The sequence below is a fragment of the Mercenaria mercenaria genome, chromosome 2 (assembly GCF_021730395.1).
Source record: "Mercenaria mercenaria strain notata chromosome 2, MADL_Memer_1, whole genome shotgun sequence".
Taxonomy (NCBI): Eukaryota; Metazoa; Mollusca; class Bivalvia; order Venerida; family Veneridae; genus Mercenaria; species Mercenaria mercenaria.
Window position 1 is genome coordinate 29,064,499 of NC_069362.1, and position 14,948 is coordinate 29,079,446.

Below are 14,948 nucleotides of genomic sequence, written 5' to 3' on the forward strand. Positions count from 1 at the left end.
CTGGATCTAGTGCTGTTATATAAAGAGAGTTTTCTGCATCTTCAACAATGCATTGTCCTAATATATAATTTTGAGTACACGAGGAAAGAATTCCTTTAATGGTATGTCAAACTGCTCCCGGTGATTCACAACAGCGTTATTCACTGCTTCTGATAATTCAAGACAGCGTTCCTCAGACGATTTATCAAACTGCTCCCGATGATTCAGGAGAAAGTTCCTCAGAGGTTATGGCAAGCTGCTCCTGATAGTTCAGGAAAGCGTTCTTCTGGGAATTTGTCAAACTGCTCCCGATGATTTAGAAGAGAGTTCCTCAGAGGATTTGTTAAACTGCCTCCAATGATTCAGGAGACAGTTCCTCAGAGGTTATGGCAAGCTGCTCCTGATGGTTCAGGAAAGTGTTCCTCTGGGAATATGTCAAACTTTTTCTAGTGATTCATGAGAGAGTTTCAAGACGATATGTTAAACTGCTCCCGACGATTCAGGAGAGCGTTCCTCTGGGAATAAGTCAAACTGCTCTTGATAATTCAGGACAGCGTTCATCTGAGGATATGTTTAACTGCTCCCGATGGTTCAGGAGAGCGTTCCTCACGGGATATGTCAAACTGCGCTCGATGATTAGGGAGAGAGCTTCTTAGAGGATATGTCAAACTACTCGCGATGAATCAGGACAGCGTTCCTCGGTAAATATATAAAACTGCTTTCGATGATATATTCAGGAGTAAGTTTCTAAGAGTAAATGTCAAACTGCTCCCGATGATTCATGAGAGAGTTTCTTAAAGGATATTTCTAACTGTTCCCGATGATTCAGGAGAGAGTTTATTAAAGGATATTTCTAACTGTTCCCGATGATTCAGGAGAGAGTTTCTTAAAGGATATTTCTAACTGTTCCCGATGATTCAGGAGAGAGTTTCTTAAAGGATATTTCTAACTGTTCCCGATGATTCAGGAGAGTTCTTAAGAGGAGGAAATGACAAACTGGTCCCGATGATTTCAGAAGAGAGTTTCTTAAAGAATATGTTTAACACCTCGCGATGATGCAGGAGAGAGTTTATCAGAGGATGTCAAACTGTTCCCAATTATTCATAAGAACGTTCCTCCATGATTAAGGAGAAGGTTTCTCAGAGGATATATCGAACTGCCACCCGTTGATTCAGAAGAGAATTTCTCAGAGGATTTGTCAAACTATTCCCAATTTATAAGGAGCGAGTTTCTAAGAAGAAATGTCAAACTTCTCCCATTGATTCAGGAGAGCGTTCCTCAGAGGATTTGTCATATGTCAATTCAGGAGAAGGTTTCTCAGAGATATTGTCAAACTGCTCGCAATTATTCATGGTAGAGTTCAACACAAGATTTATCAAACTGCTCCCGATGACTACTTTAAGAATATATGTTCATCTTGAGCATAAGAAGATGCTTCAAAACTGGATATGCTAAATATTTTACCGGTCAGTAGAATTGAAACATTCAAACTGAGTTCCAGTAGTTATAACGATGAGCAATCACGAATGTCTTTGACAATACATTCACCTTAGTCTAATGAATATCGATTGAAAAATTCTTCTTAAATTGTGGACAAAAAGTTAATAATTTAAGGACAGAAGGTTGATGTCCATCTGTTGAATAACACAAGCCACATATTCGTACTCTTTCGAAGTATCTTTCTTTAGAAGTCTTCTAGTCTAAATGTACACGACTGCAATATACCATCGGTACATGTTGAATTTTTTGTCTAAATACGTTATAATGAATTATTATAACAGGAAAACTGTATATTTGATAAACACATATCTATGTAGCAAAACCAATGAAGAGATAATTTCGCTTCTGTCTTTGGTTTCAAACACTTAAATCTTCCAGTTTTGAAATTAATTAGTGCACAAGTGTTTACAAAAAGGCATGCTTTCAGGAATTTCAGATGGGTATGAGTGTAGATTGCAAACATGCCAACATGCCAACATTGTGGATCCAAGTTTAAGACGCATGCACAAAATATGATAGAAATGTTAAGGTACATCAGGAGCAAAAGAAAGCATTGCAAAAATCGTGATTACTTAAGTACAGGAACACTTAACATACCAGAGACAGAGGCTAATTTAGCTAATGGTAGAACTATATGGACATCTATTGAAGTGATGTGGTTTCACAATGAAAAATACTACTGGAAGAAAACTTAAATAAAAATGTATAAGAAGCCTGCCAACCAAAGCACTCAGTACATTTGAATATTTCTTTGCTGTTCTCAGGTTTTAATTGTTATGTTGCATAGCTTTGTAACAAATGATTGCGAACTTCGTATAAATGCATGGTCTTAGTATTTTAATAATCTCCACCAGTGGAGAGTTTTAATTGTAGACTTGGTCTATGATTTTAATTCTTTTCTAAAAACTGTTCTGCTTGTTTGCCTCATTTAAGCAAGTAACGAAATACCAGTAAACATCATCCAGTCAAAACTTTATAGCCCCTATTACAGGACGATGATAACAAAACTATTTAGGAAAGCGGCATCGTCTTATAGAAACTACATCCTTGTTGTCTATATGCATCGCCGTATTAAATGTGGACAATGTAAGAACCTTTTTAGTTTTGAACAGTCATCAACATTGCATCGGCATTCAGACAACAAGTCTTACTGCTGCTCAGTAATTGGTGTTATAGTAAAAAAATCCTTTTCATTTGATAAGAGTGAGCTTTTCTTATAGCCCGGCAGATGACCATTCGTAATGAAGAAGTTAAACTGCTTTTGAATTTGGTATACCGACGCGGAAAAGGAATAAAACTCATAATTTAGAATTGATTTAATGATATTTTATTGCTTTTTTTCAGATGGCAATACAAATGTACAAGACATGCATGCTCAAGGCGAACTAAATTTAAGAATTTCATAGATGCATGGGTATACAGATTATATATAGAAGCAAAACAACATTAGAGGGTTGGCCCTTCCCAAAATTTATATCACCAGAGTTTCTTAAATACATCTAGAAAGTTAATATTCACTCTTTCAAAGGCCCTGTTATTTTCTCTGAATCAATGTTCTAATAAGATTTTATCAAGTCCCACTTTCTAAGCAATATCTCATCAAATGACCTTAGATCAAACAACTAACATGATTTGCCAGCTGAAATATAGCCAATCAGTTCACAACTTAACACCAACTTGCCGATTAAACAGAGAATGAAGTTTGGCAACCTAAAACACGCACTGCAAGCCCTGCAGATTCACTGCAAAGATAATTCTACACCGGTTACGGTTGTAGCTGACATAAAACTTCATTCCGTACAACGGTAGCAAATAACGTAGAGCATTAGGAGATAGCTTTCGGCTCTGACCTATGATAAGTAGCCCATTTATCTTAATACACGTCCAAAGCTTTTGTTATTCTGTATAGCATATAAAATATGTTATCTTATCTGCAAGTGACAAGATAATAGATCCTTACTGTCAAGCCGAGGATGACTGTGTGCCAATTCTAACAGGTAAAAACTTTACTTCAAGAAGAGAGGCATTTTCTTGATCTGGCGTTATGATAGACCTATAGCTAACATCAATTTTGGGGGATGTTCGTTTTATCAAAGTATTACTGTAATAGAAACAAAACAAGGTAAGAATGTGTCTTGTTAGAACATAAAAAATACTTTTGTAGATGTAGTATACTAGGAATCAAAAACTTAGTGATCTTTTTGTGCTTTGTTTGATAATCTTGAAATTTCCACCCAAAACTTAATACTCTCTTGGGAGTTGCACTGCACAACCTTGTAAATATCCTTCTTGTATGTTGACATGTTAAAGTGTAAAAAAGGAAGGAACATGATGTAATAGGGACTCACAAAAGATTAGCATTTTAGGATAAAAGGGAAACTTTGAAAAAAAATAGGACATAATGTAAAATACGAAAACAGCAATTCAAGTCTGAATATTTTGATGAAGTTCTAATACATATAGAAAGCAAAATGGTGTTGTTAACAATGCAAGAACTATAGCCATCTTGCTCACTTCTTTTTCTATCGTTTGATATGACCAGAATGCAATTTTCCCTCATAATGAAGTCAATTCTAGTTGTGTACAGCATACATAAATATGTTATCTTATCGGAAAGTGACGAGATTATAGACTCATACTATCAAGACAAGGGTAATAGTGTGCCAGTTCTCTCGTTTTATGATGTACCCATGACTAACATTAATGTTAAGTATTTTTCTTGTCTTGTGCAGTTGTAGGAACAATTCTTAATGTAGATTACTTAAAAAGCAATGAGAAATATCCAACAGGGAATGCAACGTTCCTAACAACGCACCCTCCCCAAATCGCAACTTACAGCATGTGGAAGACCAAAACACGCACGCACGCTCGCACGCACGCACGCATCAACAATCTTGTTAATGAAACAAATGTAAATCACATTTGAAGGAATTGATCTTTTAAGGAAAATAAAGTGCATAATAACATGAAACATACGGTACACATTTTACTAAGTACAGCAGCAGCCTTATAACAAACATATTTCAATTCCATGCCAGAATATTTTAAACTTAAGGTTAAACATAAAGAAAACACATAACAGTGTTGTTTAAGACAATTATGGAGTTTTAATGAAAGTTTTACAACAAAAGATAAAATACAATAACAACAAACCAAACTTTAATATGGTGGATGAACAAAGGCATTATGTTGTTGACAGAAAATGTCGTAGATATATTTCTTCTAACACAATGCCTAATTTAACTCATAAAACTCTTACAAAACATGAATTCCTCTTCATAATTAAATCAATTCTAGTTTTCCATTCAACAGAGACAGACGAATACAAGAGTGGCAGAACGCTTTGCACAGAAGAGAGCCTGCAAATTTAATTGATGTATGGTTTATATCGATATTGAAAGCTTTTAGATTTGGAACATCTTGTATCAACATTGTGGTTATCTCGTGTAGCATGCCTCCCGTAGATAATCATCTGAAAGTATACCTTGCGGTTGCTAGAAAAATGAAATTAATAGCTCTGCTGCCAATTACCACAAAGCAACGCTTCCTAAAGAACCCCCATGCCAGAGACAATTAGCTTGTATATATTACTTGCCGTTTAATTATAAATCATACAGGTAGAACAATTGGAATAAACGAAGTACTTATATAAATGGTGTGAAACGTTTGATGTGGAAAAAGGAAACGATAATGTTAGTCTCTAATGTCTTGTGATTTCAAAATTTTATAGTCAAACGCGACGGCAGACGTTTTAGGTAAACTTAAAAATTGTACACACGACTCCTTTACAAATGCATGAAGGTTTGTTACACATTTCTGTCACACATGTCAAGTTTTCTTTTTCATTTTTCGATATCTTAGCAATTCAAAAATATATATTCACGGAACGTATCTCTTTGTTTCTTATTTTTCTTTTGTCTTAGTCCACTTTTTCTTTTAGACGTAGAAATAACCAGGTAAATTTATACAAAGCTCTAATACAGACTAGTAATTGTTCCACAATACCACATCTCAGATTATGAAATAGTTCTTTGTCACTGTGCATCTAATTATATTTTGTTTATATCTGAATAAAAGAGAATCAAAATTTACATTTTATCATAATTATTAAACAAATCTGTTAAAAATGACAAGACAAACATGTTGACTCGCGGCAAAAACACCAAGTCGGTTTATATTATTAGATACCAAGCAAATTAAAAGTCAACGAAAATGAATTAAATTCAACAAAATGAAGATTTTAATGTCCAAGTTGAGAGATTGAGTACAGATGACAACTTCTGTCATCATATCTTAATAAAACGTCACTATAGTATCCTAAATATGCCTGCACAAATTTAATATTTCCTTGATATTTCATTCAGAAAATAATTATAGCCGTAGTTGTAAATGTTAGTGAGGACAAAAGTGCATAATTGTAAACACATGTTAAACGTCACTTGTCCAATTATATATTTTCTCAGGTAAGGTCACAAAATATTAGTATATACAAAAGTGATGTACGTTTAGTATGAACATTTTAATGACAGCTCGTCGATTTCCAGACAAACCTTTCACATATTCTGATTTGAAATATATAAAAAAAATACAAGGGACTCGTATGTATATCTTTTGGATACCTCAATCAGTTTGACAGATTAAAAAGTCCAAAGACGGCATTGCTTTGAATCATAGTACTGATAATAATAGTATAACGGATGCATTTGTATTGTATCATATATTTACACACGTTAATTATTTTAAAATGTCTTATTTATTATTACTTGTGTACAGATCACATGATAATAAATAAAATTATTTGTTAAGTGGTCAAGCGTATGCTTTTGTTACGTTTTATGGAAAAGGTCTTATCTAGTGTTTCACTGTATTCTATTATCTTGCTATTATATTATGTTTGTAAATGAGGTCTAATATTATATGGTATTGAAGATTAAAATGGCAACTTTAAACTTCCATAATCAATTTTGGTTGCTTATTTTACGCATTTAGGATTCAAATTCCATATCGGAACATGTTGCTGTTGCATAGTTAACAAAACCGGAAACACGTAATAAATAGATTTACATAAGGAAATGGCCAAAAGAATTGCTTTTGATAATATTCGCGAACAAAGACACTGAAAATCAGACATTCGTCTTCACAAATACATTTAGCGTCAGTCAAAAGTTGAGAAGCTGTAATTCTTACGAATCAAAAGAAATTTTATGATGAATGGCTGGTTTTAAACGAATTTTGCAGATGAATATCAAAATTTGATAATGAAAGTCGGAAATTATTTATGAAACTTTACTTAAAGTTTCCAAGCTGTCTGTTACATTTATGTTAGATTATACACCAATGTAATAAAAGCAATTAGTTTAAAAAGTTTAAGCAAATTAACGTTTGAATTGTCTAGAAAATTTGGGCCTTTTTCTTATGCAAATCCTACGTACCCCTTTTATCTTAAGTATCTTAGGTTAAATCAAAAATACAAATTTTAAGCCACTCAAAATGAAAAATAATGCAAAGACTGGTTTGAATTTTTATAAACATATGAGCCGTGCCATGAGAAAACCAACATAGTGGGTTTGCGACCAGCATGGATCCAGACCAGCCTGCGCATCCGCGCAGTCTGGTCAGGATCCATGCTGTTCGCTAACGGTTTCTCTAATTGCAGTAGGCTTTAAAAGCGAACAGCATGGATCCTGACCAGACTGCGCATCCATGCTGGTCGCAAACCCACTATGTTGGTTTTCTCATGGCACGGCTCATATCTGCAAACGTTAAATGCAGATAATGATGCAGTGAACCAGAGACCCATTGGAAGGGTGTACCTACTCCTTTGCGATTCTTGTTATTGTGAAGATAAAGACTCGAATGAAGATGATTACAAATCGTCTTGTTGTGAGAATTCCGCAAAAACAGCTCTAGGAATTTGATGTTGAATGGCATTTTATGACTTTTGTTTTCGCAGTTTTTGAAGGAAAGAACTTTTATGTTTACCTTTTTTTGCATCACAAAATTCTTCTTCTTAATATATAAGTTCATTTTTACATTGTGAAAAGCATCCAAGGTAAACCTTTTCAGAGAACATTAATACTTAAGTTGTTATTTTCTCTCTGTGCTCAGTTTTGTTGTATTAATGACGGTATCTTTGAAGAATTACAAAACCTGGAACACACTGCGCGATCTCTTCTTCATTGTTTACGTTGGAAAACAAAATGATTTGTACTTACTTTTTAGTAGTATTGAGAAACAGGTACGGGGAAACTTCTATGCCGTCGGGAATTCTGTTATTATCATAAAACAAATTCCTTTGGTTGATTCCGAACGCATAGTCCGTGTCTCGCGTTGGAAGCTCCTGGTTGTTACTATATTTAGCTATGAAAATCCACAAGAACACTCTTATGAGCAGAACTGTACATCCGGTGCTGTCAGGGAAGCGTCGCCACATTATTGTCCTAGTAAAAAGGAGAAAAATATTTTATGGTGACATAATAATACAACAGCCATACATATTCAGGTAACATTTTTAAGCTCTTCATATTATATGTTGTCACAGTCTTTATTGAAATGATTCACGAAAATTCATGGAATCTGCTAGCTATCAAGAAAAAGATTTAGGGTAAAGCTTAAGGTACCATGTCCCAAATTTAGAGCAATACGAGTCGCATAATATGCGTTGTTAATTATTATTTGTTCATTTCATATTTCAATACTGATACGTGCGCTTTATACTAAAAATACTATAAGACAAATGTTGTAAAATCATCATATCATTAACCTTGTAGAGTGCAGATTCATTATTTACTGCTATAATACTTAAATATCATTATTACTTTCATGTTTTAGGACTACACGTTTTGTCTTGGAAATAAACAAAAGTATTGCAATGATTAAAAGAACTAATTATAAATATAACCAGAGGGTACGTAGGATTTACATTAAAAAATGTCCCCCCCACCTCCTCCAATTTTCAGACATTTCGAAAGTTAAACATGTTTTTGTTGAACAGTACAAAATTGCACCATAGTCGCACTGAAGATGAATAGAAAATGTTTATCTAGTATCACGCGGAAGCAACGGCTATAAAACATCGCACTTTTCGAGTTCACGCCAATATCAGTAACATTCGGGTGCAATTATTAGTTTTTTTCATGCTAAAACACGTTCTATCTAAATTTGTTTGAAAATAATCTTAGTAAAGTATTCGGTGCAATTATTAGTTTTCACGCTAAAACACGTTCTATCTAAATTTGTGTAGAAATAATCTTATTTCAATTTGTATATTCCATATATATATTACTTTTTTCATGTTACTTTTCATACAAACGTGGGAAAACCGATGCAAATATATCCATAGCCGGGGAAAGTAATTTTCCAGGTGAAAAGAGTGTCTAAAACATGTCCTAGTATAATGACCTCACTACATGATATAAGCCAATAGGCGAGGTGGCTTAGTCAGTTTAGTTTAGTCACTAAACAATACCAAAAAACGCGGCTTAAATGATCTTTATTTAATTTTCGAATAAAACCGTTTCTTTTTTTTTTCTTTTTCTTTTTTTTTTTTTTTGACATTTCCATACAAGTACCATCCTGTACCTGATATTCGAGAAACAGCATCCCACAAAATAAAAGGTATTGTCTGTACTGTAACAGATTAGATTTAGAAGACGAATAACATTTTATTTTAGTTTGTCCTTGTTTTACGAACTTATGAAAAAAACATTATTATGAGAAACCTAGCATGTATAGGTTTATAGATAAGAAATGCAAGTTATTTCATGTTTATATTTAAATATCAAACATACATTGAACTATAGAAGCCAAATCTTATATGTAATGTAAAGTAAAACGAGCTTTACCTTGCTACGATATATTAACCTTCATATATATTGCCCTGCTCTTACATGTATTAAAAGATCTTGCGTAAAGTAAAAAAATATCAAATATTTTTTACTTTTTTTTAAATAAAGGACTTGTAAAACGATAAAATATGTTCTACCTAAAACTAAATCGCCTGGTAGCTGTAAATGTGCCATGTCACGTGATTACTCTATAGTAATTATATATTTTGTTAACATATAGATACTGTTCTCTGTACAAATCGAATAAAGTATATGACTCATGCGACTCATTATTCTACTTTAATTTACAACTGAATATCCCAGGTAACAAGAATATTCTTTTTTTCTTCTTTTTTTGGCACGGAATGACTTCGATATTTAAACATTTGGGCAATTTTTTCTATAATTTGTAAACTGCAAGATTATTTACAACAAAAATATATCTTGAATAACAACCAGTAAAATACATTGGTTTTATCAAATAATGTTGAACACGTACAGCTTGAATGTCTCAGTTATAGTTACATAAATGTGTGGCCATTTTCTGTACAACACGACAAAATTTCAAAACTCATTTCTCCTCACAAAGTGCTTTACCACTAGTCATACGTTGATTACTAATAATTATTTCAAAGCAAACGTTATTACAGAGGGTCCATTTCCTAAAAGAATTTCGAAAAATGTCCGATTTTAAGAGTTTTTGTACACGAAATGGCGTATCAATCTATACATAGGATAATTTTGAAACAATTTCTTGAACCGTAACTAAGATTTTTCATTACACGATATGTATTATAGTCCCTCACTTTCGAAGCTTCCAAAAATTTGGGGTCCATTCATCATGTAAATCCTACTTTGTCCTTTGCATGTTTAAACTTTGTTTTTAAATTGTAATATCAGATTATCCTTTCCTTTTATGCTATCCACTGTCAAACCCTTCGTACAAATATGACATAAACAGTTCACATGCATGTGTAATAATTTTCTAAAAAATTGTCATCAAACAGTTACTAACTTATAAGAAATACAGCCAAATATGTATATTGTGCGATGCAGCTAAGAAGGAAAAACTGCTGCTTCATAATGATCACCATATTAAGAACACGTATTTGTTACTAATGTTGTCGTGCAGTTGCTTATATTTTTTATATTGATGTTGTTTCTAAGCTTATATTTGTGATATCTTGCTCATCCTCCCAATATTTATAAATGGCCAAAGGTATATTTTATATGGCGATATGTCAATACGTCTGAAACTTCATTTCGTTTTTTCGAATACTTATCTCCAGTTATGTAAAATTATTAAAATACCAAACACCCGGGTTTTCAGGAGTTTGTTACTTTAAATAATGTTTGATACATTTCACAACGTTATGCTATTAAAGCTAAGCTTGAGAATTACCTGATTTGGGTTTAACACCGTATTTTATACTACTGTAAAAACAAACTTGAATAACAGTGTGTATCCAGATATCTTACTACCTTTTCCATCTTGGTCAATCTGACTAAAGTACATATCCTATTACGCTACGTTTAGAAGATCAAGTACTTTAGTCAGATTGCATCTTGGTGTATTTGAATTAAATAACTTACTGTGTTTGTTTAACGCAGTACTCGTAAAACAGTTACGCCATTGGTAAGATACGCCACGCTAATAATGTTAATAGATTTATCAAAAATCCTTTAGATATATCTAAACATGTAATCGGTTAGAGTCATTTCATTATAATGTCTCAAATGACAAAGTAAATTTGAATATATAGGCAAACGGCGTGAACAACCTGCTCTTTGGTCTCTAGACCAATGAATGTTTACATTAAGGACCAAAAATTGTTTGCAGAGAAACTTTTGTCTCACTTGTGTTGTGTTATAAAAATGATGTAAGAATGTGTTAAGAACTTGCCAATAAAATCATACGAAAGGTTAGTAGTTCATATTTAATTTTAATAGCGAAACAATGACTTTGCATTTTTATTCTGTTAGCGAAAGGACAATCGTTTCTATATATGATAAAATGATTATTTTAGTAAATGGTTTCGATACAGCGGGTTTTATTTTTATTACAAACTGGGGAACCACGAACATCTTAGGCAAGACAAAACTAACAGAGTCTCGCCTTCCTCAGACCACGACACCACCTCCTTATAACGGTGGAATAAACATGGTTCATCATTTGACATACCGTATTTCAGAGTTCAGTTGTCCGTTATCCACGAGTACCTTTGGCAGAGTGGTTAAGTATGGATGCCTTGGGTATTTCCATTCATATTTTCAGGTCTTAAATCCCAAGCTTTAGTTGTAGTGAAACTTAAAATGAACCACCTCGAGTATATATGAGCCGTGCTATGAGAAAACCAACATAGTGGGTTTGCGACCAGCATGGATCCAGACCAGCCTGCGCATCCGCGCAGTCTGGTCAGGATCCATGCTGTTCGCTAACAGTTTCTCCAATTCCAATAGGCTTTAAAAGCGAACAGCATGGAGCCTGACCAGACTGAGCGGAGCGCAGGCTGGTCTGGATCCATGCTGGTCGCATACCCACTATGTTGGTTTTCTCATGGCACGGCTCATATGATTCTTATATTATCTCAGTTATTACTACTTGTTGAGCACTACCAATAGATATAGACAATAATTTGCAAAACGCTATCGAAACAGATCATCAATTGTAATACACATTGTAGGCATGCTAACTGTAGGTATGGTACAAGTTACCTTACAGTTTTAATAATGTTGTGAAAATGTGACTTGAGAAATAGCATGATATCCCATGTTCATTTAGATACTAGCTTACATTTTTTCCAGCTGTACAAGCCATCACTGCTAATCATTTGTCAAGTTTTAAAGCAGTGAATTTATTGTTTGCATAGAAATGTTTTCAAATTTTCAAATTGGTAATTAGATAATAATCTTTTTATGACCAAGTTAAACAATTATTTTACCATAACGAATATCAAAGCAAAGCAGACATAAAAATTACATACTTTTTACATGTTTTATACTTCCTGTAAATCGATTAGGCTCATTGAAATTACAATAATACCTTACAGTAATATAAAATCCAGTTTAAATTAGCTTGGCCTGCAGAAATTTAGATAATATTCATTGTTTAACTTTAGTTTTTAAACTTTACATCCTGCTTACAATTCGAAAATATCTTTTTACTTAATCAAAAAACCTATCCCACAAAAAATATGGAATTTTGTCAAGCCCAGCTAATGACTTCAGTAAGATCCAACGACTTGTCATGATTAAATGTAACGTTATACGTTCACAAATCCCTTCTTGGCTATTTGCATATAAATGAAATGGTTCTTTCTACACGAAATACCATTTCTGTAAATTCCCAGACAATCCTGTCTTTTCATTCATTGATATTGCTCGTCTCGCCAGACACATTTTCCTTTCAATTAGCGGCTCGGATAGAATTTTCCAATTCCAGATCTAACGGTATAGTAAATTTCTTTGATGTATGATATGATTGTCCTTACTTCAATAAACTTCAAGACAGTTTTCTTCTGCTTTTGTGGTCGAATATGGTCGTACTAGACTCAGTGCTGTTATATATTTTCTGGCCCTTTAGGACAGACAATGAAGCCCATACAATGTGCCCGGATAATACAGCTCCGCTTAAGGCGCGAAGCTAGGGGACGTGGTGGATGTTGCAAATTTCATTTCCCCTTTTCAGGCAGAGTCTGTTATTATCTTGCCTGGTATCGTCCTGTGATTCTAAAGGACCTTCTGTAGATTTTATTATCTTCCCTGAAACATTTATTTAGTATAACAACACTATTGATGGTAGTTTGCTAAGAATTATCATTAGATATGAAATATAAAACATGAGCTTACTTATGACACTGTACAAATAATGAAATTATATTCATTTTTAGCTGTCATTTTTTGAGAGATTTGAACAAAATTGTCATGAGTGACATAAGGGTTAATAAGTGTATTGTGTTTATGTTTAACACATAATAAGTACTTTTTTCATGCTCAATAACTTAATAATACATGTTACAAATGGACAAGGGTAGCGTGCGCTTCTTTCCTCATTAGTTAAGGAAAACAAAGCAGTATGATTTCGTTAAATTTTCAAAGAAATATCATCCTTTTAATCCCTTATGGATGGGAATATCTAAAGACTTACTGTCTGTGTTATTCATATGTTTGTTACCAGGCATACATATGTAATGTTAGGATTTAAATAAAAAATATAAAACTCTAGTTTCGATTCCTTCATTAGTAAGATTTCGAAAATACCTGATTGTATTTGAAATGGCCTACTAGTATTCACGATCTCGAATATCGATAGTGATAGTGGGCACTTATTTATTTAAAAGGTACTATTTTCTTAAGGATTTTCCTGGATAATTTCTTTGCAGTAAGATCTGTTAACAGGATATGTACTTTAAAATGACAAGTCACTGCTATCATGCACGTTTCTATAATGAGTTATTTTATGATCGTAATAAATGAACATGATCCATATTGCTCTTTAACAGGCAAAACAACACTTAAATAAGGATTACTTTAGACACGAACATATTAGATATGACGCATTTTCAAATATTTTAGATCTAAGAGAAGCAATAAATATTACAAGTAAACTTCTTTCCGTTTAGTTTTTCATACATAAAACGTAACAAAATGTACTTGCAGTATTGTATTGCACTACATACCTTAACCATTTTTTTCCATTGAACGATACGTTTGATTATGCATTCACAGTGGCAATTACCGTTGTATATTTTGTCATACTACTGTCACTGCATTTCAGCAATAAAACTTGATTTTTTGACCTTTATGATAAAACAAAATATCTCCATATCATGTCCGGTCTTTGTATTCATAAAATTTATGAATGAATATTTCCACCAACGCTAATTGTCAAATATCGGAAAATAATTCCCTTAGTGTTGGGTGAAGCACATTTTTGTCCCGAAACAAATGTTGTTTACTTATTAAAGTTGTTTAATATTTATTCCAACCAACATTGATCACATTTTACTTAACATGCATTAATCTAGTCAAATATATATATATATATATATATATATATATATATATATATATATATATATATATATATATATATTTAAATTGTACAAAAGTCACGTAATTAGAGGTACACGAAATTTGAATGCAATTCCTCTTATCATAGATCCCTACCACCCAACTTTCATTTTTGTTCTCACACTATAATATAATGGAAGGTGCATTACGTCCAACCAAGCCAAATATCTTCCCACCACTGTCCCAGCCTTGTATACTTTGAAGACCCCTGATTTATTAAAGTATTCTGTTTCAATAGATTGTAATGGATACACTGATGACTTTTTAACTTTTAAAAATGTCAATTTTACATGCAATTTAGGCCCCCTGTACGTATAATTATCATTTTCATACGAGACGTTCACAGTATGAAAAGATATAGCCACGACTGTTTTAAACTGCATATCTTCAAGGCTTTGTTGGAGGGGGTCGGCATTTAATATGGTAAAAATAGATAAAACTCCTGTTTGGTCGAAATTTCAACAATTATCACTAATAAGTATACTCCCCTTGCGATCAAAGGCATTACTTATACTGATAAATATAGCCAATAAGTATTTGTTTGAAATCTCCAATGATAACACTTCATTT

General features: G+C 33.1%; 1 protein-coding gene across 4 annotated transcripts in view; it reads right to left on the bottom strand.

Moving 5' to 3' along the window:
• LOC123563604 (protein NDNF-like) overlaps positions 1-14,948 on the bottom strand; it is a 63,947-nt gene that overhangs the window by 23,569 nt on the left and 25,430 nt on the right. For 3 of the 4 annotated variants that reach the window (XM_045356485.2, XM_045356483.2, XM_045356482.2), the window contains exon 2: positions 7,695-7,919. In XM_045356485.2, the coding sequence (XP_045212420.1) occupies positions 7,695-7,912 (218 nt within the window). In that variant the 5' untranslated portion in view covers positions 7,913-7,919. Of the gene's footprint in view, positions 1-7,694; positions 7,920-13,984; positions 14,295-14,948 lie in introns of those variants that run through there. The other variant, XM_045356484.2, reaches the window with a different exon arrangement.